The following is a 26,513-nucleotide window of genomic DNA, read 5'->3' on the forward strand; positions in this document are numbered from 1 at the left end:
AGGAGATAGGCTCCGCCCCCTTCTCGGCGGCCTTTTCTCCCGCTTTTTGGTGAGTTCTGGCAGGGGTTAAAATACATCCATATAGCCCTGGGGGTTATATGTGGTGTATTTATGCCAGCCAAGGTGTTTTACATTGCTGCTCAGGGCGCCCCCCCCTAGCGCCCTGCACCCTCAGTGACCGGAGTGTGAAGTGTGCCTGAGTAACAATGGCGCACAGCTGCAGTGCTGTGCGCTACCTTGTTGAAGACTGATGTCTTCTGCCGCCGATTTTTCCGGACCTCTTCTTGCTTCTGGCTCTGTAAGGGGGCCGGCGGCGCGGCTCTGGGACCGAGCTCCGAGGCTGGGCCTGTGTTCGGTCCCTCTGGAGCTAATGGTGTCCAGTAGCCTAAGAAGCCCAATCCACTCTGCACTCAGGTGAGTTCGCTTCTTCTCCCCTTAGTCCCTCGATGCAGTGAGCCTGTTGCCAGCAGGTCTCACTGAAAATAAAAAACCTAAACTTAAACTTTCACTAAGAAGCTCAGGAGAGCCCCTAGTGTGCACCCTTCTCGGCCGGGCACAAAAATCTAACTGAGGCTTGGAGGAGGGTCATAGGGGGAGGAGCCAGTGCACACCAGGTAGTCCTAAAGCTTTTACTTTTGTGCCCAGTCTCCTGCGGAGCCGCTATTCCCCATGGTCCTTACGGAGTTCCCAGCATCCACTAGGACGTCAGAGAAATGAAAATCTAAGTCATGGGGTGTCATAATTAAATTTTTCTGGCTGATTTGACATGGAATGCCCCAAGATCTATGGGTAAACTGAATTACAAAATATGAATGTGTGTCATCAGTGATCGCGCTGAGCCGAAAAAAAAGTGGGTCCCAGGGACCCCTCACTTCTAAAATTTGGGGTCCTACCTGTCCTTTTCTGGGTCCCATCGGAATGAAGGTTCTTATGAATATTATTATGAAAACACACATACTTGATTTGGACACTACAAAAGTGTGGCAAGGGGGAGGAGAGGGGTGACAGTGCTGCTGGGCTGTGTAGCATACAGGACACTCTGCACCAGAGCTGTAACTAGGCATTTTGGCACCCTCCGGCAGAAAGTGAATAGATGCTCCACCTCCCATATTTCAAAGCATAGAAGTATGGACAGCGCGCGCCAAAGCCGCGCCGCAAAAATTTAGGGGCGTGGCTTCATGGGAAAGGGGCGTGCCCACATAATCGTGCCAATTCACATTGCACCACACAGTAATGCCGCTTATACAAATTGCGCCAGGTAGAACCTCCTATACACACTGCGCCAGGCAGAGCACGTTTTACACATTGCGCCAGGCAGAGCACGTTATACACATTGCGCCAGGCAGAGCACGTTATACACACTGCGCCAGGCAGAACACATTATACACATTGCGCCAGGTAAAGCATGTTATACACATTGCGCCAGGTAGAGCATGAGTGTGGTACTACCCTGCTAGCCCAAGTGGCATTATGCCATTCTGCAGATATGCCAAGGCAGTCCAAATAGAGGGTAGTGCATACCTGAATTGCTTAATATAGCTGATCGGAACCCACTTCTTGGCAAACAGATTTTAAGTGAGACACCTCTGACTTTAGTGTAAAAACATACACACAAATTTACACATAAATACAGCCACATATATACTCCTATACATACAGACACATACAAACTCCTATTTTCAGACACATGCATACATACAGACACACACATACTTATTTATAAGTACACAAACATCGACACACATGTATACACATGCATATATACAGAAACAAACACAATACAAGCTGCCCATCCCTGTTACGGGGTTGGTGAGTACTGAGAATGGCAAGAGATCCATGACGATCAGGTCACAACCTGGGAGTAGTTGTGGATCAAGGAATTAGCCGGGAACAGAGCTCTCTCCACTCCGCGTCTCCTGCTGCCCACATCCAGGCCCGAGCTCCATAGAGACTGTGCCTGACATGCTAACTGTCCTCCTCCACCGCCCGGTAATCAATGATCCGTTATGGCCGCAACTTTCTCTGCTGTGTCGCGCCGGCTGTGAGTGGGGGGAGGCGGCACCAACCATGCTCCACCCTCCCTGTCTATCAGTGACTGGGGGGGAGCTCACGGCAGCGCAGCACCAATTGGAAGGGGACGGGGAGGCAGCATGAGGATTACACTGGTTGCAGTGCGCAGCGGTCATCACAGCGCGTCCTGTGGGACCTGATTTTTGAAAACCGGTCCCTTACTGCTTACAGTGCGTAAAATACGCGCTATAGTGAGTATTTGCGAACACTGTGTCATATAATGCATTCTATAGACCAGCAACAGTAGTCTCTAAATTCCAATAAAAAGGGATTAACATAATTAGTTATAATACTTCCATAAAAGAAAAGATGAGATGCCTCAATTATTATGCAACTGTGATATTTAAGGGTATATAGGTAGAATAAGCATAGCTGGCGGGAAAGAAACCATACAACCTTGTATACCAAAGATATACGTTGTGTCTGGCCACAGTCCCTTTCTCATTTAACATATTTCCATATATTACTATATGTTCTTTTAGCTATACAGGAAATAATTTGTGCAACAGACAATACACTTATAACAGAAATACCAAGAACAGTAACTTACTCCTTAACAAATGTCTGAAGTTGTGTTTTGATTGATCTTTGGGCTTGGTCAAACAGGATCTGAAATAGTGTAATCAACAAAGGAAATGTTAAAGAAAAAAAAGTTTAATTCGTGACCTAAAATCCAATTTGTGCAACATACATAAAATGTGTTAACCACAACGCTAATGAAACACAGCAAATTGAGGAGTGCGCAATGATAAATGCACTTTCTTACTTCCTACACATTATGCATCCCCCTGAGAACACCTGAGCAGTTTCTTGCTCCTTTTGATAAAGCACTGAGACATACTGTAACACCTTTACTTTTAAGAGGCAAATATTGACCAGAAAGACACAGTGATTTCTGGAAGAAGGTTTAAAAAACAAAAGAAGCGCACAAATGATGAATGACAGTCCCAACTTCTCAGTTGTACTAATAAGTTACATTGCACTTTTGTTTTCTGATAAATACAGAGGCTCCCAATGCTTGCTTAGCCACTAACAACATATGGAGGAGTTTATCAGTTTCCTTCTCACAGTCCATGGAGGAAATCCTTTTCCTTATGCACTATCAAATCAATTCAGGATTTGGCTCAGTAAATACGGCTTTAAATCAATCAAAAGAATGGTTTTAGGATACAGTTCATGACACTGCATAATATAAACAACAAATATAGCAGCAAGTTAACCATTTGCACATAAACCAGTAATTCACCAAATGAATATAAGTATTTTTACAACTTGAACAAATGAATTATTTTACAGTAAGAAAAATTATATTTAACCATATTATAACTTTTTTCACATTTTCCTCATCAGCACTCGTCAAGGAAACAGCAACTAACCTATATACAAAGTTACACAACACACTACATTGTTTATCATGCAAAATAGTTGATATTATTCAGTTCTGCATACAAATGGCAAAATCAGCCTGGCGGCGGGATGTAATGGCGTTCCGTTCGATGGAGTTGTGGGATGCCGGCCGATCTCTGACTTTTTTTTAAAGGGTCAATCACTTACAAGGCAAAGCCATGCCTTGTAAGTGACTGTCCCTTTAACAAAAAAAGTCCGACATTGGACGGGATCCCATACCTCCAGCGATCTTGGACACCATTACATCTTGCTCCGGGTGTCAGATGGGTCTACCAGATAAGACCTAGCTTAATTCTACACACCAACCAATCAACTTGCAGTGGAACTATGGGTCCGATTCAGAACTGATCACTGTTGTGCGAATTCGCACAGCGGACGATTATTGAATGACTGCGTAAGCGTATGCACCGCAATGCGCACACGCGTCGCAAAACAGTGACAGAATGGTGCGAAAATTTAAATCGCAAGGAGTTCACAAGGAAGAGGACGTTGTGGGTGGTAACTGGCGATTTTCATGGAGTGTCAGGAAAAACGCAGGCGTTCTCAAACGTTTTCAGGGACGGCGTGTTACAACCTGTTTCTATCGCACTGCAGGAGTAAGTCTTGGGCTACACAGACTGGAAAAATCATTAGATGGTGAGTGAGTTGTGAATGGATTTGCAGCGGTTCGCTGTCTGGTGGAATTATCGAATGGCATACAAATGCATATGTACACTTGTACAGGGCGGGTTTTCACTCTCCCTGGGCGGCGACTATCCGATTGCAGACCTTTGCAAATTTGCAGCACAGCGATCAGGTCTGAATTAGGCCCAATATGAGAGTAAAAAAGCCAGGGGAGGGAGTGTAATCCCAGATTCTGTAACCACAACTAAACTTTGTGACACTACTGTGATGTTATAGAGTAAATATAAAGCGAGCATGATGTTTGCGGAGATCACATGCTGCTGGTTAGCACTGGTAAATGTAATGTAATGGTGAGACTGGGGGAGTGAAACCTCTATAGTCTTGTAAACCCTCCAGAGAGGTCAGGCAATGCATACTTTCAAAATAATGACGTCAAGTTAAAAGAAATATAGTTAAGTCATTATAGTAATGTGGCCGCAACCAAGAAATAACATGTAATTTATCAATTTTTCTGCATGAGCAATGTCTGTGAGAATAATGCGCAAGGCAGATAAAACTGCATCTCATGATGTCTCTAATTAAACACACAGTAAAAGCAATATGGGGCCACTTTTGACTTTTATGGCCTATGCAGTGCCAGCCACATTGCATAATCCCTGTGAGGTGGAGTCTTAATACTAAAACGTTATCAATGAACAGCTAAAAATAGGTGAGTATATAACACTGGGCGCTGTGGTGTTTGTAGTAAAAAAATGTTCAATATACCCCAAAAAAACAGATAAAAAGTGGATACAAAGCATCCAGCAGGTGTGCGGAATGTAAAACAACTGAATAAATATAGAAATAGTGATAATACCCTTCAAAAATGGTAATTCCTCTTTAGGATACCATATGTGGTATTCTCATTCCATATTACACAGTGGATACAATAGGAGCCAAGAGTAATCTTACCAGAGTTCTAAAAATGGAGCCGCCGGTGGTATAGCAGTGTATGGTCCGGAATGTACACACCGCTGGGCTCCAAGGCTTACAACTGGGTGGATACGGATGGACCTCATCAGTCAGACACCAACGCGTTTCGGACCTCCTTGGGTCCTTTGTCAAGGCTAGCTGACTGCTGTATGCGGAAACTCCTTTTTAAACCTTTTTAAAAAAAAAGACCGTGCCATCGTTGACCGGAAGTCCGCAGCACTGGTACTTCCAGTAAACGCGGATATTCCTCCCCGTGGTTGGCGGATGTCCATACTAAATGAGTATATCCCTGGATGGCGGAAGTTCGTGGCGCTGATATCATCAATTCACAACGTCCACGGTTGGCGGAAGTAATCAATTCTTAAAGTAGGTGGATGACTCTTTTGGTTGGAGGAAGAGATTCCATAGGTGTTAAACGTCAAGAAGTATATTGAAAAGAACTCTAATTAGTAGAGATCACAATCAATCAATCAATCAATCAATCATTTATAGTTGTATGCATAGTTGTATGCAAGTTGTTTGCTGGTGTTCTTAATTAGTACTATTGTCATATAGCACTTTAAGGATGGGGTAATATTTTCTAATGAATGCCCCGTGGTCTTTGATAATTACTTCCATATGTCGAGTCCCATCAATCATGAAAGAGAACAACACTAATAGGGGGGGGGGGGGGGGGGGGGAGTGTCAAATATGCAATCAACAAACAATAGGGGTTGGGGATATGCAGGGAAAATTACTTGGATATGCAATATTACTTTGTAACTGCGTGGTTATATATAATTATATGGAGGAAAGTGGAACAAGTCTTGGATGAACCACACCAATTTATAGTTGTATGATTACACAATTATACCCCTAAATGGTTATTGCTGTCATTACAAGAACCATTTTAGCTCAAAGTCCTTGTTAAGGCCATTGGGAACAAGACTCTTGCGTTTGAATATCCACTCCATCTCCTTTTGGGCCAACCTTGACTCACAATCCCTATTTCTCCATGTATTTTTAATGACTTGAATCCCCAAGAATTTGTTTATGTGGTCTGTGGAGCATGAATGATGTTTCTTAAAATGTTCCGATAAGAAGTGGGTTTCCACGCCTTTTTTGATGTTCCTCAAATGTTCGGCGGTCCTTGTCTTTAAGGCTCTTGATGTTCGTCCCACAAACGAGAGGCCACACAAGCATTTAATTAGATATACTACGTTGGGGGTGTGACGTGATAAAATCATTTAATTTATAGGGTTTTCCTTTCACACAAGTTATTATATTTTGTTATTTCACTTTTTACATTTCTGCACATGATGCAGGTCTCACAGTGATGAAACCCTTTTGTGCGTATCCTCTCTTCATTAGCGGCTTCCAAGGTGCTCCTAACTAATTTCTTTTGAAGATTGACAGATTTTCTTTATATGAATTCCGGTTTGTCTGGTAGCATTGTGGTTAAAACCTAATATTTTTGTAGGACATGCCAATAGCGTAGAAAAATGTCCTCCATTTTCCTATGATGCAAGCCATATTTTGTTATGAAGGCAAAATCCTTCTGTTTTCTTTACTTTTTTCGTATTATCCTTTGCGAGTAAGCAGTCTCTATTAATGTTCAAAATGTCCTTTTCTGTCTTTTCGATTATCTGGTTGTCATATCCCCTCGCTATGAAGTTGGTTGGTCATCTGTTGTATGCATACTTCCTCTTCCGTACAGTTTCTACCGACACATAATAATTGGCTTTTAGGTACCCCATCAAGCCATCTTTTCAGATGTTCGCTGTCCTTATTAATGTAACTGTTGGTGTCAGCAGGTTTCTGGTATGTCTTAGTCAGTAATGTTCCATTTTTCACATAAATTGTAAGATCGAGGAAGTTGATACTTTCTTTGCTTATTTTAAAGGAAAGTTTGATGTTTAGTGAATTGGTGTTCAGGGATGTACAAAAGGAATGCAGCTCATCCTCTGGACCCTTCCAAAAGAAAAGCACATCATCAATGTATCTATGCCATGATGCCAGGTTTGCCCCCCAATCTTGTCCCCACCAGATGGTTTCCTTCCACACGGCCAGGAACAAGTTGGCATAGCTTGGAGCAAACATGGTACCCATGGCGGTGCCGATCATTTGTAAAAAGTAAACACCGTTAAAAATAATTATTATTCAGGATGAACTTAATGATTTCCTTTAAAAATTCAATTTTCTCCTTGATTATATTTGTTCTATTTAGATACCAATCTATTGCTTTTAGACTGTCTTCATGATTAATTATCGTATACAGAGAAGTTATGTCTGCGGATACCATGATCAAATCTTCTCTCCATGTTACTTTTAATTTTAGAAGGGTGTCTGTGGTATCTTTCAAATGTGAGGGAGTGGTAATAACTATAGGTTGCAGGTGGTGACCAACATATGAGGATAAATTGCTGGTTAAACTTTGTGATGGATATGATGGGGCGTCCTGGGGGATTTTCTGCATCTCTGTGTATTTTTGGTAACATATATATTGTCAGTATAGTGGGATTCTTAGGTTTCAAAAATTCCTTTTCTTCCTCCGTAATTGCTGATTTTGAATGGTGTTTTTCTAAAAGTTTCGTGTAATTGTTGATTAGTTGCTTCAGAATCTCCTTCTCATACCAGGCCCTGTTCATAATTACAATATTCCTACCTTTATCGGATGGTTTTATTATTATTTATTTATCTTTTTGTAAGACGGTTAACGCTATCCATTCTTTTCTTGTTAGGTTCCGCTTCCTTATATATTTCTTCTCTTAAGAAAGGGTATCCCAAGGAAAGAGACTTGGGATAAAGAAGTTTACCTCTTTGTGGGGGCACTCATTTGAAATATTTCATATTTATTACTTAAAATTTTACTTTTAATAAATCATTTAAAATGGTGTATAGATAATTTCAAATCACCCTTAAGAAAGAACTGTATAATACAACATGTGGTGAGAAAAAATAAGATTTTACTTACCGATAAATCTATTTCTCGTAGTCCGTAGTGGATGCTGGGGACTCCGTCAGGACCATGGGGATTAGCGGCTCCGCAGGAGACAGGGCACAAAAATAAAGCTTTAGGATCAGGTGGTGTGCACTGGCTCCTCCCCCTATGACCCTCCTCCAAGCCTCAGTTAGGATACTGTGCCCGGACGAGCGTACACAATAAGGAAGGATTTTGAATCCCGGGTAAGACTCATACCAGCCACACCAATCACACCGTACAACTTGTGATCTGAACCCAGTTAACAGTATGACAAATGTAGGAGCCTCTGAACAGACGGCTCACAACAATAACAACCCGATTTTTTTGTAACAATAACTATGTACAAGTATTGCAGACAATCCGCACTTGGGATGGGCGCCCAGCATCCACTACGGACTACGAGAAATAGATTTATCGGTAAGTAAAATCTTATTTTCTCTGACGTCCTAGTGGATGCTGGGAACTCCGTCAGGACCATGGGGATTATACCAAAGCTCCCAAACGGGCGGGAGAGTGCGGATGACTCTGCAGCACCGAATGAGAGAACTCCAGGTCCTCTTTAGCCAGGGTATCAAATTTGTAGAATTTTACAAACGTGTTCTCCCCCGACCACGTAGCTGCTCGGCAGAGTTGTAATGCCGAGACCCCTCGGGCAGCCGCCCAGGATGAGCCCACCTTCCTTGTGGAATGGGCCTTGACAGATTTAGGCTGTGGCAGGCCTGCCACAGAATGTGCAAGTTGAATTGTGCTACAAATCCAACGAGCAATCGTCTGCTTAGAAGCAGGAGCACCCAGCTTGTTGGGTGCATACAGTATAAACAGCGAGTCAGATTTTCTGACTCCAGCCATCCTTGAAATATATATTTTCAATGCCCTGACAACGTCCAGCAACTTGGAATCCTCCAAATCACTAGTAGCCGCAGGCACCACAATAGGCTGGTTCAGGTGAAACGCTGACACCACCTTAGGCAGAAACTGAGGAGGCGTCCGCAGTTCTGCCCTGTCCGAATGGAAAATCAGATATGGGCTTTTATACGATAAAGCCGCCAATTCTGACACTCTCCTGGCTGAAGCCAGGGCCAGTAGCATGGTTACTTTCCATGTAAGATATTTCAAATCCACCGATTTGAGTGGCTCAAACCAATGGGATTTGAGAAAATCCAAAACTACATTAAGGTCCCACGGAGCCACTGGGGGCACAACCGGGGGCTGTATATGTAGTACTCCTTTTACAAAAGTCTGGACTTCAGGAACTGAAGCCAATTCTTTCTGGAAGAAAATCGACAGGGCCGAAATTTGAACCTTAATGGACCCCAATTTGAGGCCCATAGACAATCCTGTTTGCAGGCAATGTAGGAATCGACCCAATTGAAATTCCTCCGTGGGGGCCTTCCTGGCCTCACACCACGCAACATATTTTCTCCAAATGCGGTGATAATGTTGTGCAGTCACCTCCTTCCTGGCTTTTACCAGTGTAGGAATGACCTCTTCCGGAATGCCTTTTTCCCTTAGAATTCGGCGTTCAACCGCCATGCCGTCAAACGCAGCCGCGGTAAGTCTTGGAATAGACACGGTCCCTGCTGAAGCAGGACCCGTCTTAGAGGTAGAGGCCACGGATCTTCCGTGAGCATCTCCTGAAGTTCCGGGTACCAAGTTCTTCTTGGCCAATCCGGAGCCACGAGTATCGTTCTTACTCCCCTTTGCCGTATAATTCTCAGTACTTTTGGTATGAGAGGCAGAGGAGGAAACACATACACTGACTGGAACACCCACGGTGTTACCAGAGCGTCCACAGCTATTGCCTGAGGGTCTCTTGACCTGGCGCAATACCTGTCCAGTTTTTTGTTGAGGCGAGACGCCATCATATCCACCTTTGGTTTTTCCCAACGGTTCACAATCATGTGGAAGACTTCTGGATGAAGTCCCCACTCTCCCGGGTGTAGATCGTGTCTGCTGAGGAAGTCTGCTTCCCAGTTGTCCACTCCCGGAATGAACACTGCTGACAGTGCTATCACATGATCTTCCGCCCAGCGAAGAATCCTTGCAGCTTCTGCCATTGCTCTCCTGCTTCTTGTGCCGCCCTGTCTGTTTACGTGGGCGACTGCCGTGATGTTGTCCGACTGGATCAACACCGGCTGACCCTGAAGCAGGGGTTTTGCCAGGCTTAGAGCATTGTAAATCGCTCTTAGCTCCAGTATATTTATGTGAAGAGACATCTCCAGGCTTGACCATACTCCCTGGAAGTTTCTTCCCTGTGTGACCGCTCCCCAGCCTCTCAGACTGGCATCCGTGGTCACCAGGACCCAGTCCTGTATGCCGAATCTGCGGCCCTCTAACAGATGAGCACTCTGCAACCACCACAGAAGAGACACCCTTGTCCGTGGCGATAAGGTTATCCGCTGATGCATCTGCAGATGCGATCCGGACCATTTGTCCAGCAGATCCCACTGAAAAGTTCTTGCGTGAAATCTGCCGAATGGAATCGCTTCGTAAGAAGCCACCATTTTTCCCAGGACCCTTGTGCAATGATGCACTGACACTTTTCCTGGTTTTAGGAGGTTCCTGACTAGCTCGGATAACTCCCTGGCTTTCTTCTCCGGGAGAAACACCTTTTTCTGGACTGTGTCCAGAATCATCCCTAGGAACAGCAGACGTGTCGTCGGAAACAGCTGCGGTTTTGGAATATTTAGAATCCACCCGTGCTGTCGTAGAACTACTTGAGATAGTGCTACTCCGACCTCCAACTGTTCTCTGGACCTTGCCCTTATCAGGAGATCGTCCATTTTCTTTGAAGAAGAATCATCATTTCGGCCATTACCTTGGTAAGGACCCGGGGTGCCGTGGACAATCCAACCGGCAGCGTCTGAAACTGATAGTGACAGTTCTGTGCCACGAACCTGAGGTACCCTTGGTGAGAAGGGCAAATTGGGACATGGAGGTAAGCATCTGTCCCGGGACACCATATAGTCCCCTTTTTCCTGGTTCGCTATCACTGCTCTGAGTGACTTCATCTTGATTTGAACCTTTGTATGTAAGTGTTCAAATATTTCAGATTTAGAATAGGTCTCACCGAGCGGTCTGGCTTCAGTACCACAATATAGTGTGGAATAATACCCCTTTCCTTGTTGTAGGAGGGGTACTTTGATTATCACCTGCTGGGAATACAGCTTGTGAATTGTTTCCACTACTGCCTCCCTGTCGGAGGGAGACGTTGGTAAAGCAGACTTCAGGAACCTGCGAGGGGGAGACGTCTCGAATTTCCAATCTGTACCCCTGGGATACTACTTGTAGGATCCAGGGGTCCACTTGCGAGTGAGCCCACTGCGTGCTGAAACTCTTGAGACGACCCCCCACCGCACCTGAGTCCGCTTGTACGGCCCCAGCGTCATGCTGAGGACTTGGCAGAAGCGGTGGAGGGCTTCTGTTCCTGGGAATGGGCTGCCTGCTGCAGTCTTCTTCCCTTTCCTCTATCCCATGGCAGATATGACTGGCCTTTTGCCCGCTTGCCCTTATGGGGACGAAAGGACTGAGGCTGAAAAGACGTTGTCTTTTTCTCCTTTATACGGCAATACTTCCATGTGCCGTTTGGAATCTGCATCACCTGACCACTGTCGTGTCCATAAACAACTTCTGGCAGATATGGACATCGCACTTACTCTTGATGCCAGAGTGCAAATATCCCTCTGTGCATCTCGCATATATAGAAATGCATCCTTTAAATGCTCTATAGTCAATAAAATACTGTCCCTGTCAAGGGTATCAATATTTTCAGTCAGGGAATCCGACCAAGCCACCCCAGCGCTGCACATCCAGGCTGAGGCGATCGCTGGTCGCAGTATAACACCAGTATGTGTGTATATACTTTTTAGGATATTTTCCAGCCTCCTATCAGCTGGCTCCTTGAGGGCGGCCCTATCTGGAGACGGTACCGCCACTTGTTTTGATAAGCGTGTGAGCGCCTTATCCACCCTAAGGGGTGTTTCCCAATGCGCCCTAACTTCTGGCGGGAAAGGGTATACCGCCAATAATTTTCTATCGGGGGAAACCCACGCATCATCACACACTTCATTTAATTTATCTGATTCAGGAAAAACTACAGGTAGTTTTTTCACACTCCACAAAATACCCTTTTTTGTGGTACTTGTAGTATCAGAAATATGTAACACCTCCTTCATTGCCCTTAACAAGTAACGTGTGGCCCTAAAAGAAAAATACGTTTGTTTCTTCACCGTCGACACTGGAGTCAGTGCCCGTGTCTGTGTCGACCGACTGAGGTAAAAAGACGTTTTAACGCCCCTGACGGTGTTTGAGACGCCTGGACAGGTACTAATTGGTTTGCCGGCCGTCTCATGTCGTCAACCGACCTTGCAGCGTGTTGACATTATCACGTAATTCCTTAAATAAGCCATCCATTCCGGTGTCGACTCCCTAGAGAGTGACATCACCATTACAGGCAATTGCTCCGCCTCCTCACCAACATCGTCCTCATACATGTCGACACACACGTACCGACACACAGCACACACACAGGGAATGCTCTGATAGAGGACAGGACCCCACTAGCTCTTTGGAGAGACAGAGGGAGAGTTTGCCAGCACACACCAAAACGCTATAATTATACAGGGACAACCTTTATATAAGTGTTTTTCCCTTATAGCATCTTAATATATATATATATATCGCCAAATAAGTGCCCCCCCTCTCTGTTTTAACCCTGTTTCTGTAGTGCAGTGCAGGGGAGAGCCTGGGAGCCTTCCCACCAGCATTTCTGTGAGGGAAAATGGCGCTGTGTGCTGAGGAGAATAGGCCCCACCCCCTTTTCGGCGGGCTTCTTCTCCCGTTTTTCTGAGACCTGGCAGGGGTTAAATACGTCCATATAGCCCCAGGGGCTATATGTGATGTATCTTTTAGCCAGTATAGGTATTTCATTGCTGCCCAGGGCGCCCCCCACAGCGCCCTGCACCCTCAGTGACCGCTGGTGTGAAGTGTGTGACAACAATGGCGCACAGCTGCAGTGCTGTGCGCTACCTCATGAAGACTGAAAAGTCTTCTGCCGCCGGTTTCTGGACCTCTTCACTTTTCGGCATCTGCAAGGGGGTCGGCGGCGCGGCTCCGGGACCGGACTCCATGGCTGGGCCTGTGTTCGATCCCTCTGGAGCTAATGGTGTCCAGTAGCCTAAGAAGCCAATCCATCCTGCACGCAGGTGAGTTCACTTCTTCTCCCTTAAGTCCCTCGTTGCAGTGAGCCTGTTGCCAGCAGGACTCACTGTAAAATAAAAAACCTAAAAACTTTTTCTAAGCAGCTCTTTAGGAGAGCCACCTAGATTGCACCCTGCTCGGACGGGCACAAAAACCTAACTGAGGCTTGGAGGAGGGTCATAGGGGGAGGAGCCAGTGCACACCACCTGATCCTAAAGCTTTATTTTTGTGCCCTGTCTGCTGCGGAGCCGCTAATCCCCATGGTCCTGACGGAGTCCCCAGCATCCACTAGGACGTCAGAGAAAATGTATTCATCAATAATTTAGTGGGAATATTCCTATAATGTTATATTACCTAGGGTGAAAATATCAAAAAGATCAAAACATACCCGGTATATAATCATTGATCGAATGTGGTTGTGTCCCGTGAACTCTTGTAAGGAAAAAGTTAACCTAGAAGGAGAAAGAGGGGTAACACATCCCAGAAGGCGCATGTATTGCAGTTCTCCTGGTTTAAACAGTTCCTATCGCAATTTATAATATAATTGTGCGTTTGGTCATAGCAACTGTAATTGTTCTATCACCACATATCTCAATTGTTATAGAAGGGAAATCCGAATAATTTAAATGAACAATTCAGAGATAACAGATATTCACCTTCAAAATCAGTCGGTCATACCAGCAATTTGATGGACGCCCCGTAATTTCTACTCTCAAATAATTGGAACCGCATAGTAAGTCAAAAGTTGATACTAATTACTTCAATAACAGAACTATGTATCATAAATAAATGACAACCATAAATTGCAACAGCAGGGTAACCTAGATCACAAGCAATCGTTGCTGAATTAGTGAGCACTATGGCGTTATAGGATCTAGGTCAATTTGAAGTGCAACTTATAAGTGGAAAAGATCCTAGGTAGTGAATATAACCTAATTTATGTATATCACAGTTCTGAGAAAAAATTGACAATTAAAACAATTTGATACAGAGTAAAGGCCCCGTTCCGTTGCTCCTGTTAACATCTACTGCCTTCCCATGTGCGCATTAAAGCACAGTGAATGGGAGGTGAGAGTATTAACCTGGACGGTACCGGGTAGAAGAAAGAAAGGGTGTTTCTGCTTTCGTGCGCTCTCGTGCTCTGGGGCCCTGATGATAATTAAATCATTGCAGGGCTACAGGCACAGTCGCGACACGATGAGAGAACACTGAAATACCTTAAAGATTCTCAATGTGGTTCCAATGTGTAGTAGATCTGTGCATCGAACTGGTATTGTATACCGGGCAGCGTCTCTGCATATTCCGGGTGTCTGGCTCTGATTACCACATGTTAATAAGGCAAAGCGTCCTGTATAGGAGTCTTGATGAGGTGAAGTTAATATCAGTGCTGCAGCTGTCAGCGTCCCCCCATGTGCACTTGCATTTACTGGAGCAATATATATGCTGGGGCTCCAGCGGGCAGTGTATCCCCGCTTATCGGGTCTCCGGTTTATGCTCTGCTTAGTTCTTTATAGTGGGTAGTCAGTAGTCTGATGTAGATATATAGTATTCCCCGCAAAAACTTGATTAATCTTAAACAGAGCAATGTCCGTGCCGCGGCTACAGCAGTCTCCCACGTATCGGGTCTCCGTATGTCTATAACCAATGCCCGTTAATTACGTGTGGTGACGAAATAGCTGATATATAAATAAATAATCAAACAGGGCAGTGTCCGCGCTGCGGCTGCAGCGAGTAGCGTCTCCCACGTATCGGGTCTCCGTATAGTTATGACAGGTAGCCGGTAATTACATGAAGTGACGGGGTTGCTGGGCTGCAAAGAATTGGAAAGAACAATGTCTTTGCTGCAGCAAGCAGCGTCTCCCTCGTATCGGGCCTTCGTGTGTCTGTAGTAGATAGCCAGTAGTTATGTCAAGTGACAAATAAGCTTAGTCTGAACGTACGTTTCACCCTCCTAGGGGCTTGATCACCAAATGCCTGCTTGGTGTAAAGGAACATCCACTTTTAAACCTGGGCCAACCAATCCTACATAAGATTTGTGATGATTGACATGTCAAAAGACCAATGAGGAATGGTAGCTGAGCCAGGTGTAATAGACAGGTTTAAATAGCACTGATAGTCACCAGGTGAATAACAATTAAGCAATTATTTGTAATCCTAATTGATTGCCTAATAAGAATATCCTGGTGCTACACTGGTGCCGAGAAAAACCAGAAGTGAGCATAAATAAATTAGAGCTAATTAATTCATGGAAAGAACAGAGACTATATTCCAAAAATAAAAATAAAAATAAATAAAAAACACTTAAATGAGTTTGAATAGATATCTATTTATATATATATATATATATATATATATATATATATATATAAAATAAGATTTTACTTACCGATAAATCTATTTCTCGTAGTCCGTAGTGGATGCTGGGGACTCCGTCAGGACCATGGGGTATAGCGGCTCCGCAGGAGACAGGGCACAAAAATAAAGCTTTAGGATCAGGTGGTGTGCACTGGCTCCTCCCCCTATGACCCTCCTCCAAGCCTCAGTTAGGATACTGTGCCCGGACGAGCGTACACAATAAGGAAGGATAATGAATCCCGGGTAAGACTCATACCAGCCACACCAATCACACCGTACAACTTGTGATCTGAACCCAGTTAACAGTATGACAAACGTAGGAGCCTCTGAACAGACGGCTCACAACAATAACAACCCGATTTTTTTGTAACAATAACTATGTACAAGTATTGCAGACAATCCGCACTTGGGATGGGCGCCCAGCATCCACTACGGACTACGAGAAATAGATTTATCGGTAAGTAAAATCTTATTTTCTCTGACGTCCTAAGTGGATGCTGGGGACTCCGTCAGGACCATGGGGATTATACCAAAGCTCCCAAACGGGTGGGAGAGTGCGGATGACTCTGCAGCACCGAATGAGAGAACTCCAGGTCCTCTTTAGCCAGGGTATCAAATTTGTAGAATTTTACAAACGTGTCCTCCCCTTACCACGTAGCTGCTCGGCAGAGTTGTAATGCCGAGACCCCCCGGGCAGCCGCCCAGGATGAGCCCACTTTCCTTGTGGAATGGGCCTTGACAGATTTTGGTTGTGGCAAGCCTGCCACAGAATGTGCAAGTTGAATTGTGCTACAAATCCAACGAGCAATCATCTGCTTAGAAGCAGGAGCACCCAGCTTGTTGGGTGCATACAATATAAACAGCGAGTCAGACTTTCTGACTCCAGCCGTTCTTGAAATATATATTTTCAATGCCCGGACCACGTCCAACAACTTGGAATCCTCCAAATCGTTAGTAGCCGCAGGCACCACAATAGGCTGGTTCAGGTGAAACGCTGACACCACCTTAGGCAGAAAATGAGGACGCGTCCGCAGTTCTGCCCTGTCCGAATGGAAAATCAGATATGGGCTTTTATAGGATAAAGCCGCCAATTCTGAAACTCTCCTGGCTGAAGCCAGGGCCAGTAGCATGGTTACTTTCCATGTAAGATATTTCAAATCCGCCGATTTGAGTGGCTCAAACCAATGGGATTTGAGAAAATCCAAAACTACATTAAGGTCCCACGGAGCCACTGGGGGCACAACCGGGGGCTGTATATGTAGTACTCCTTTTACAAAAGTCTGGACTTCAGGAACTGAAGCCAATTCTTTCTGGAAGAAAATCGACAGGGCCGAAATTTGAACCTTAATGGACCTCAATTTGAGGCCCATAGACAATCCTGTTTGCAGGAAATGTAGGAATCGACCCAATTGAAATTCCTCCGTGGGGGCCTTCCTGGCCTCACACCACGCAACATATTTTCTCCAAATGCGGTGATAATGTTGTGCAGTCACCTCCTTCCTGGCTTTTACCAGTGTAGGAATGACCTCTTCCGGAATGCCTTTTTCCCTTAGAATTCGGCGTTCAACCGCCACGCCGTCAAACGCAGCCGCGGTAAGTCTTGGAATAGACACGGTCCCTGCTGAAGCCGGTCCCGTCTTAGAGGTAGAGGCCACGGATCCTCCGTGAGCATCTCTTGAAGTTCCGGGTACCAAGTTCTTCTTGGCCAATCCGGAGCTACGAGTATCGTTCTTACTCCCCTTTGCCGTATAATTCTCAGTACTTTTGGTATGAGAGGCAGAGGAGGGAACACATACACTGCCTGGAACACCCACGGTGTTACCAGAGCGTCCACAGCTATTGCCTGAGGGTCTCTTGACCTGGCGCAATACCTGTCCAGTTTTTTGCTGAGGCGGGACGCCATCATATCCACCTTTGGTTTTTCCCAACGGTTCACAATCATGTGGAAGACTTCTGGATGAAGTCCCCACTCTCCCAGGTGTAGATCGTGTCTGCTGAGGAAGTCTGCTTCCCAGTTGTCCACTCCCGGAATGAACACTGCTGACAGTGCTATCACATGATCTTCCGCCCAGCAAAGAATCCTTGCAGCTTCTGCCATTGCTGTCCTGCTTCTTGTGCCGCCCTGTCTGTTTACGTGGGCGACTGCCGTGATGTTGTCCGATTGGATCAACACCGGCTGACCCTGAAGCAGGGGTTTTGCCAGACTTAGAGCATTGTAAATCGCTCTTAGCTCCAGTATATTTATGTGAAAAGACATCTCCAGGCTTGACCATACTCCCTGGAAGTTTCTTCCCTGTGTGACCGCTCCCCAGCCTCTCAGACTGGCATCCGTGGTCACCAGGACCCAGTCCTGTATGCCGAATCTGCGGCCCTCTAACAGATGAGCACTCTGCAACCACCACAGAAGAGACACCCTTGTCCGTGGTGATAAGGTTATCCGCTGGTGCATCTGCAGATGCGATCCGGACCATTTGTCCAACAGATCCCACTGAAAAGTTCGTGCGTGGAATCTGCCGAATGGAATCGCTTCGTAAGAAGCCACCATCTTTCCCAGGACTCTTGTGCATTGATGCACAGACACTTTTCCTGGTTTTAGGAGGTTCCTGACAAGTTTGGATAACTCCTTGGCTTTCTCCTCCGGAAGAAACACCTTTTTCTGAACCGTGTCCAGAATCATTCCCAGGAACAGCAGACGTGTTGTCGGTGTCAACTGAGATTTTGGAAAATTCAGAATCCACCCGTGTTGTTGCAGCACTAATTGGGTTAGTGCTACTCCGTCCTCCAGCTGTTCTCTGGACCTTGCCCTTATCAGGAGATCGTCCAAGTAAGGGATAATTAATACGCCTCTTCTTCGAAGAAGAATCATTTCGGCCATTACCTTGGTAAAGACCCGAGGTGCCGTGGACAATCCAAACGGCAGCGTCTGAAACTGATAATGACAGTTTTGCACCACGAACCTGAGGTACCCTTGATGTGAAGGGCAAATTGGGACATGCAGGTAAGCATCCTTTATGTCCAGGGACACCATAAAGTCCCCTTCTTCCAGATTCGCTATCACTGCTCTGAGTGACTCCATCTTGAATTTGAATTTCTGTATGTACAGGTTCAAAGATTTCAGATTTAGAATAGGTCTTACCGAGCCGTCCGGCTTCGGTACCACAAATAGCGTGGAGTAATACCCTTTTCCTTGTTGTAGGAGGGGTACCTTGACTATCACCTGCTGAGAAAACAGCTTGTGAATGGCTTCCAATACCGTCGCCCTGTCTGAGGGAGACGTTGGCAAAGCAGACTTTAGGAACCGGCGAGGGGGAGACTTCTCGAATTCCAACCTGTAACCCTGAGATACTACCTGCAGGATCCAGGGGTCCACCTGTGAGCAAGCCCACTGTGCGCTGAAATTCTTGAGTCGACCCCCCACCGCTCCTGAGTCCGCTTGTAAAGCCCCAGCGTCATGCTGAGGGCTTTGCAGAACCCTGGGAGGGCTTCTGTTCCTGGGCAGGGGCAGCTTGCTGTCCTCTCTTACCCCTTCCTCTGCCCCGGGGCAGATATGACTGTCCTTTTGCCCGCTTGTTCTTATAGGACCGAAAGGACTGCGGCTGAAAAGACGGTGTCTTTTTCTGTTGGGAGGGGGTCTGAGGTAAAAAGGTGGATTTTCCGGCAGTTGCCGTGGCCACCAGATCCGATAGACCGACGCCAAATAATTCCTCCCCTTTATACGGCAATACTTCCATATGTCGTTTAGAATCCGCATCACCTGACCACTGTCGCGTCCATAAACTTCTTCTGGCAGATATGGACATCGCATTTACTCTCGATGCCAGAGTGCAAATATCCCTCTGAGCATCTCGCATATAAAGAAAAGCATCCTTTAATTGCTCTATAGTCAATAAAATACTGTCCCTATCCAGGGTATCAATATTTTCAGTCAGGGAATCCGACCAGACCACCCCAGCACTGCACATTCAGGCTGAGGCGATGGCTGGTCGCAGTATAACACCAGTATGTGTGTATATACTTTTTAGGGTAGTTTCCAGCCTCCTATCAGCTGGATCCTTGAGGGCGGCCGTATCAGGAGACGGTAACGCCACTTGTTTTGATAAGCGTGTGAGCGCCTTATCCACCCTAGGGGGTGTTTCCCAGCGCGCCCTAACCTCTGGCGGGAAAGGGTATAATGCCAATAACTTTTTTGAAATTAGCACTTTTCTATCTGGGTTAACCCACGCTTCATCACATACATCATTCAATTCCTCTGATTCAGGAAAAACTACAGGTAGTTTTTTCACCCCCCACATAATACCCCTTTTTGTGGTACTTGCAGTATCAGAGATATGCAAAGCCTCCTTCATTGCCGTGATCATATAACGTGTGGCCCTACTTGAAAATACGTTTGTTTCTTCACCGTCGACACTAGATTCAGTGTCCGTGTCTGGGTCTGTGTCGACCGACTGAGGTAAAGGGCGTTTTACAGCCCCTGACTGTGTCTGAGACGCCTGGGCAGGTACCAACTGGTTTTCCGGCCGTCTCATGTCGTCAACTGATTTTTGTAATGTGCTGACATTATCACGTAATTCCATAAACAAAGCCATCCATTCCGGTGTCGACTCCCTGGGGGGTGACATCACCATTATCGGCAATTGCTCTGCCTCCACACCAACATCGTCCTCATACATGTCGACACACACGTACCGACACACAGCAGACACACAGGGAATGCTCTTATCGAAGACAGGACCCCACTAGCCCTTTGGGGAGACAGAGGGAGAGTTTGCCAGCACACACCCAAGCGCTATAATATATATGGGAACAACCTTATATAAGTGTTGTATCCTTATAGCAGCTTAAATATATAAAATATCGCCAAAAAAAGTGCCCCCCCTCTCTGTTTTACCCTGTTTCTGTAGTGCAGTGCAGGGGAGAGTCCTGGGAGCCTTCCTCACAGCGGAGCTGAGCAGGAAAATGGCGCTGTGTGCTGAGGAGAATAAGCCCCGCCCCCTATTCCGGCGGGCTTTTCTCCCGGAGTTTGAGATATCTGGCATGGGTTTAATACATCCATATAGCCTCAAGGGCTATATGTGATGTATTTTTTAGCCATAAAAGGTATTATACATTGCTGCCCAGGGCGCCCCCAGCAGCGCCCTGCACCCTCCGTGACCTATGGTGTGAAGTGTGTGACAACAATGGCGCACAGCTGCAGTGCTGTGCGCTACCTTCATGAAGACTGAAAAGCCTTCTGCCGCCGGTTTCTGGACCTTCAATCTTCAGCATCTGCAAGGGGGGTCGGCGGCGCGGCTCCGGGACGAACCCCAGGGTGAGACCTGTGTTCCGACTCCCTCTGGAGCTAATGGTGTCCAGTAGCCTAAGAAGCCAATCCATCCTGCACGCAGGTGAGTTGAACTTCTCTCCCCTAAGTCCCTCGATGCAGTGAGCCTGTTGCCAGCAGGACTCACTGAACATAAAAAACCTAAAAACTTTTTCTAAGCAGCTCCTTAAGAGAGCCACCTAGATTGCACCCTGCTCGGACGGGCACAAAAACCTAACTGAGGCTTGGAGGAGGGTCATAGGGGGAGGAGCCAGTGCACACCACCTGATCCTAAAGATTTATTTTTGTGCCCTGTCTCCTGCGGAGCCGCTATACCCCATGGTCCTGACGGAGTCCCCAGCATCCACTTAGGACGTCAGAGAAATATATATATATATATATACATACATACATACACATATATATATATAAAATATATATACGTATATAAAGGAGACCCTCTACTATCAGTATGATAATTAAATATGTACAGAAAGATATTGTAGATATAAGTATCGCCAATATAAAATTAGCAAATTATATAATGTGGGTCATAAGTAGATTTATAATATAAATAGATTGTTAAGAATAAGTGGTATAGAAGCATCAATTCGACAAGTATACTCAAAGGGAAAATAAAAAAGGGGGAAGAAAAAATAATTGATATACAAATTAGTTTGAATGGTGTAAGATCAGTGTACTTTAAGTTATGTAATCGATGTGATGGATATCCTAGTTGGGAACCAAGGTATTGTCAATGGTAGCATGTCAATTCCCATAGGGCTACTTAATGGTGTTATAAAGGGAATGAGTGAGATTGTCACTTATAACCATTAGGTCTAAGGGGAAGAAAACTATTATGCTGGTACTGATGAGATAAAGGATGGAAGATTCAAGGAGTTAAGAAAGCCGTGTAATTAATATTTTCATTTAGCCCTTTAGGTGAAATAGTGCCAAGTTTAAAGATCCATTGGCTTTCTCTCCTAAGGAGTTCTTTCTGTATATCACCACCCCTAATCCCTAGGCGGACCTGTTCCAATCCAAAGACTCGTAGGCATTCCGCAGAGTCCTGGTGCACCATAGAGAAATGTCTAGCCACAGTTGAAAGTGGCTTGAATGCTTTCCGGTCCCGGTCAGCATTTCTGATCGTACCTATGTGTTCCAGGATGCGTTGCTTAAGCATCCTGGAGGTCATGCCCACATAGTAGATCTTGCATGTGCATGTGATGCAATAAATAACGTTCTTGGTCCTGCAATTGAAGAAGTCTGTGATGAGATGTTCCACTCCATATTTATCCTTTATCGTTATCTGTTGTTGAATATGTTTGCAGGCCTTGCAAGTACCACAAGGGAAACTACCACGTGCGGACGGTTTTCTTGGGGGTCTGTCCTCAAAGTGGCTCTTCACCAGTTTGTCCTTCAAACTCGGTAAGCGCCTCCAACTCATGGAAACTTTGTCCTTGAGAGAGTTTTCCCTAGATCGTCATCTAGAACGAGTATCCCCCAGTGGCTCTGGATGATATTCTTAATTTCTCGCCACTCGGCACAGAAATTGCCCACAAATCTGATTTCCGCGTCACTCTGTTTTGTCTTCTTATCCCTAAAAATAAGCGTATCTCTATCCGTTTGTTCAACTTCTCTCCTTGCTTTTTTTATCTGTCTGTGGCTATATCCTCTATTCCTAAGTTCCTAAGTCTTGAAGTGAGTTCCTCACCTTGGTTATGGAAGACCTTATCGTCAGAGCAGTTCCTCCTTAGTCTGAGGAACTCCCCTTTTGGAATATTGTTCACCGTGGGTGGAAAGTGGGAACTAGACCGATGTAATAGCGAGTTTGTGGATGTAGGTTTGCGAAAAAGCTCTGTGGCTAGTTGACCATCTTCTGTGCGGTATATGGATAGGTCCAGAAAGGAAACTCTGTCCATACTTGCCACATAGGTGAATCTGAGATTCAGGTCATTGGTATGTAATACCTGAATGAATTCTTCAAAAGATTCCACATTTCCATCCCAAATGAGGAGGATATCATCTATATAGCGCAGCCACATTAAAATATGTGCGGTATGATGATCATTTTTTTCATGGAAAACAAACTCACGTTCCCACCACCCCATAAAAAGGTTTGCGTACGTGGGGGCACAAGCCGCCCCTATCGCAGTTCCCCTTGTTTGCAAGAAAAATCTATTGCTGAAGGTAAAGTAATTATTGTAAAGTACAAAACGGAGAAGATCAAGTAGAAATTGATGGAAGTCACTGGTCCCTTCTATGTCAAGGAAATATTTGACAGCTGTAATACCGTTCTCATGATCTATCGATGTGTAAAGAGACTCCACATCCATGCTAATCAGCAACTGAGTATTTTCTAATTTGATGTCATGTATCTTTTTTAACACATCGGTAGTGTCCTGAATATAGGAAGGTAAGGTGACCACATGGTGCCTAAGATGTATGTCAATAAAGACACTCGCTTGCTCTAAGAGGCCACCAATACCGGAGACAATAGGTCTACCCGGTGGTTGAGCGAGATGTTTGTGTGTTTTCGGCAACAGATAAAAGGTCGGTACTCTAGGATTTGTCACTTGAAGGTATTCATACTCAGATTTTGTGATAGCACCCCCTTTAAGTGCTCTCTCTAACAATCTGGTGTATACAATCAGGAAATCATTAGTGGGATTAAAAATCATTCTCTTATAACAGGTTGTGTCATTCAACTGTCTCATTGCTTCCTTCACATAAAGCTCCTTACTCCAAATAACAATATTGCCACCCTTGTCGGATGGCTTGATCTCCACATCATCCCAGGATTCAATATCTGTGATGGCCTGCATCTCCCTGTAACTAAGATTGTGGTAAACAGAGCCTTTATGTCTCAGGTGTAATTTGTCGAGATCTTGGGATACCAGACGCATAAAAACCTTACTTCTGGACAAATATTGTCCTGTGGGAAGAAAGTACTTCTTTTTCTACACATGGGTCTGTAGGAACCATAACCAGCTGATGGTAAGTTATCATCTTGTAGTTCCTCCAATATAGTAAGGGCCATGCAGTCCTCCTCTGATGTTAGGTCTGGCGTGAGTCCGACGTGTGTCTCTGGGCTTAATACCTGGTCGGTCTCAATGTTCTGTTGTACCTGTAGGGTGGAGAGGTTGGACCTGTTCTTGTTGGCAAAAAATTTATTCAAAAGGAGTTTCCTACCAAAGAGGTTAAGATCTTTCTCCCACTGGAATCGATCAAATTTCCTAGAGGGTGCGAATGTTAAACCTTTTGAAAGGACATTATTGTGGTCTTCTGTGAGATAGTGTTGTGATAAATTAATAATCCGCAAGCTGTTTTGGTTGTCTAGTAGTTCCGTCGATTGCGAATGGGGTAATGGGATGGGGGTGGAGAATCCCATCTTTGCTCGCCTTTTCTTCTTCCTCCCGCCCCTCCTCTGCTTCCTCTTGGACGTCCTCTTCTTGGTCTGCGAGTCTCTAAAAAAGAAGAAGAATGATGGGGAACTATAGTGCCAACCGTTTCGTTTCTATGATCGGAATAGTTATCCCTCAAGTTCTCGTCAGTCCCTGATGAGTCAATATCAGAAGATGACGGATAGTCCTGTGTGTATTGTGGTCTATCTCTTCTTGCGGGTCTATTCCATTTGAAGATCTTACCAGATGCGAAATAATGTTTATCGCGCAAGAATTTAGATTTCTTGCGGTCAGTAATCACCTGCTCATATTCCACCAGGGCTTTTTTATCCTGTTCAAATCTAGTTTGAAATGATATTTCTTTCTCAAAAATTTCAAATTTATTACCAATGTTATCAATCTCCTTGCTAACTTCCTCCAGCACTAAATTATTGTGTTTAACCAGAATCAAGATGAGATCATTTGAGCATTTCAATAAGCATGTCTCCCAATCCTTTTTCAGATTATCAGTAACCAGGGGATAGGTAGGGAAGATCTTAGGTCTTAGGCCTCGGGGAACTATCTTATGTTTAACATAGCTCTCGAGGCTGATCAAATCCCAATTTACTCTAGTCTGTTTTTGTCTTAAAAATTTAAGTTTATGAATATCATCTTCCCAACCTGTGGGTGTGACTGCTGAAGTTGTGGGATCCGAAAAGATCCCTTCTAAGTCCTTCTCTTCCAAGCTCTCCAGATCGTCCAGAACCAATCTTGTGAAGCTCTCAATATAAGGACCCTTCATATGTGTTGGAAAGAATGTGGATCTTTTTTTGAACTTTGTGATTTCTACTTCTTCGTAATTATCTCGATGAAAAAAAATAAGATTTTACTTACCGGTAAATCTATTTCTCGTAGTCCGTAGAGGATGCTGGGACTCCGTAAGGATCATGGGGAATAGACGGGCTCAGCAGGAGATAGGGCACTTTAAGAAAGCTTTGGACTCTGGGTGTGCACTGGCTCCTCCCTCTATGCACCTCCTCCAGACCTCAGTTAGGGAAACTGTGCCCAGAGGAGATGGACAGTGCGAGGAAGGATTTTTGTAAATCTAAGGGTGAGATTCATACCAGCCACACCAATCACACCGTATAACTTGTGATAAACTTACCCAGTTAACAGAAGTCCGCACTTGGGAAGGGCGCCCAGCATCCTCTACGGACTACGAGAAATAGATTTACCGGTAAGTAAAATCTTATTTTCTCTAACGTCCTTGAGGATGCTGGGACTCCGTAAGGACCATGGGGATTATAGAGTGCGGATGACTCTGCAGCACCGATTGAGCAAACAGGAGGTCCTCCTCAGCCAGGGTATCAAACTTATAGAACTTTGCAAAGGTGTTTGTCCCCGACCAAGTAGCTGCTCGACACAACTGTAATGCCGAGACCCCTCGGGCAGCCGCCCAAGAAGAGCCCACTTTCCTAGTGGAGTGGGCCTTAACCGATTTCGGTAACGGCAATCCTGCCGTAGAATGCGCCTGCTGAATCGTGTTACAGATCCAGCGAGCAATAGTCTGCTTTGAAGCAGGAGCGCCAACCTTGTTGGCCGCATGCAGAACGAACAAAGCTTCAGTCTTCCTGATTCTAGCCGTTCTGGTCACAAATCTTCAAAGCCCTGGCTACATCCAGGGACTCGGAATCCTCCAAGTCCCATGTAGCCACAGGCACGACAATAGGTTGGTTCACATGAAAAGATGAGACCACTTTTGGCAGAAAGTGAGGGCGAGTCCTCAACTCTGCCCTATCCACGTGAAAAACCAAGTATGGGCTTTTATGTGATAAAGCCGCCAATTCGGAAACACGTCTTGCCGAAGCTAACGCCAACAACATGACCACTTTCCACGTGAGGTATTTCAACTCCACAGTTTTGAGTGGTTCAAACCAAGGTGACTTGAGGAAACGTAACACCACGTTAAGATCCCAAGGCGCCACCGGAAGCACAAAGGGAGGCTGAATATGCAGCACTCCCTTCACAAAGGTCTGTACTTCAGGAATAGAGGCCAATTCTCTTTGAAAGAAAATGGATAAGGCCGAAATCTGGACCTTTATGGACCCTAATTTTAGGCCCAAAGTCACTCCTGTTTGAAGGAAGTGAAGTAGACGGCCCAAATGGAACTCCTCCGTAGGAGCAGCTCTGGCCTCACACCGAGAAACATATTTCCGCCATATACGGTGATAATGTTTTAACG

The 26,513-nt window shown here is 45.3% G+C and overlaps 1 protein-coding gene across 3 annotated transcripts in view; it reads right to left on the reverse strand.

The window, feature by feature from the left end:
• The window catches only part of ACAP2 (ArfGAP with coiled-coil, ankyrin repeat and PH domains 2), a 252,506-nt gene that overhangs the window by 129,226 nt on the left and 96,767 nt on the right, over positions 1-26,513 (reverse strand). For all 3 annotated transcript variants that reach the window (XM_063916435.1, XM_063916433.1, XM_063916434.1), the window contains exon 5: positions 2,621-2,679. In XM_063916435.1, coding sequence (XP_063772505.1) covers positions 2,621-2,679 — 59 coding nt within the window. The remainder of the gene's footprint in view (positions 1-2,620; positions 2,680-26,513) is intronic.

The sequence above is a fragment of the Pseudophryne corroboree genome, chromosome 4 (genome assembly GCF_028390025.1).
Source record: "Pseudophryne corroboree isolate aPseCor3 chromosome 4, aPseCor3.hap2, whole genome shotgun sequence".
NCBI classification, from domain to species: Eukaryota; Metazoa; Chordata; class Amphibia; order Anura; family Myobatrachidae; genus Pseudophryne; species Pseudophryne corroboree.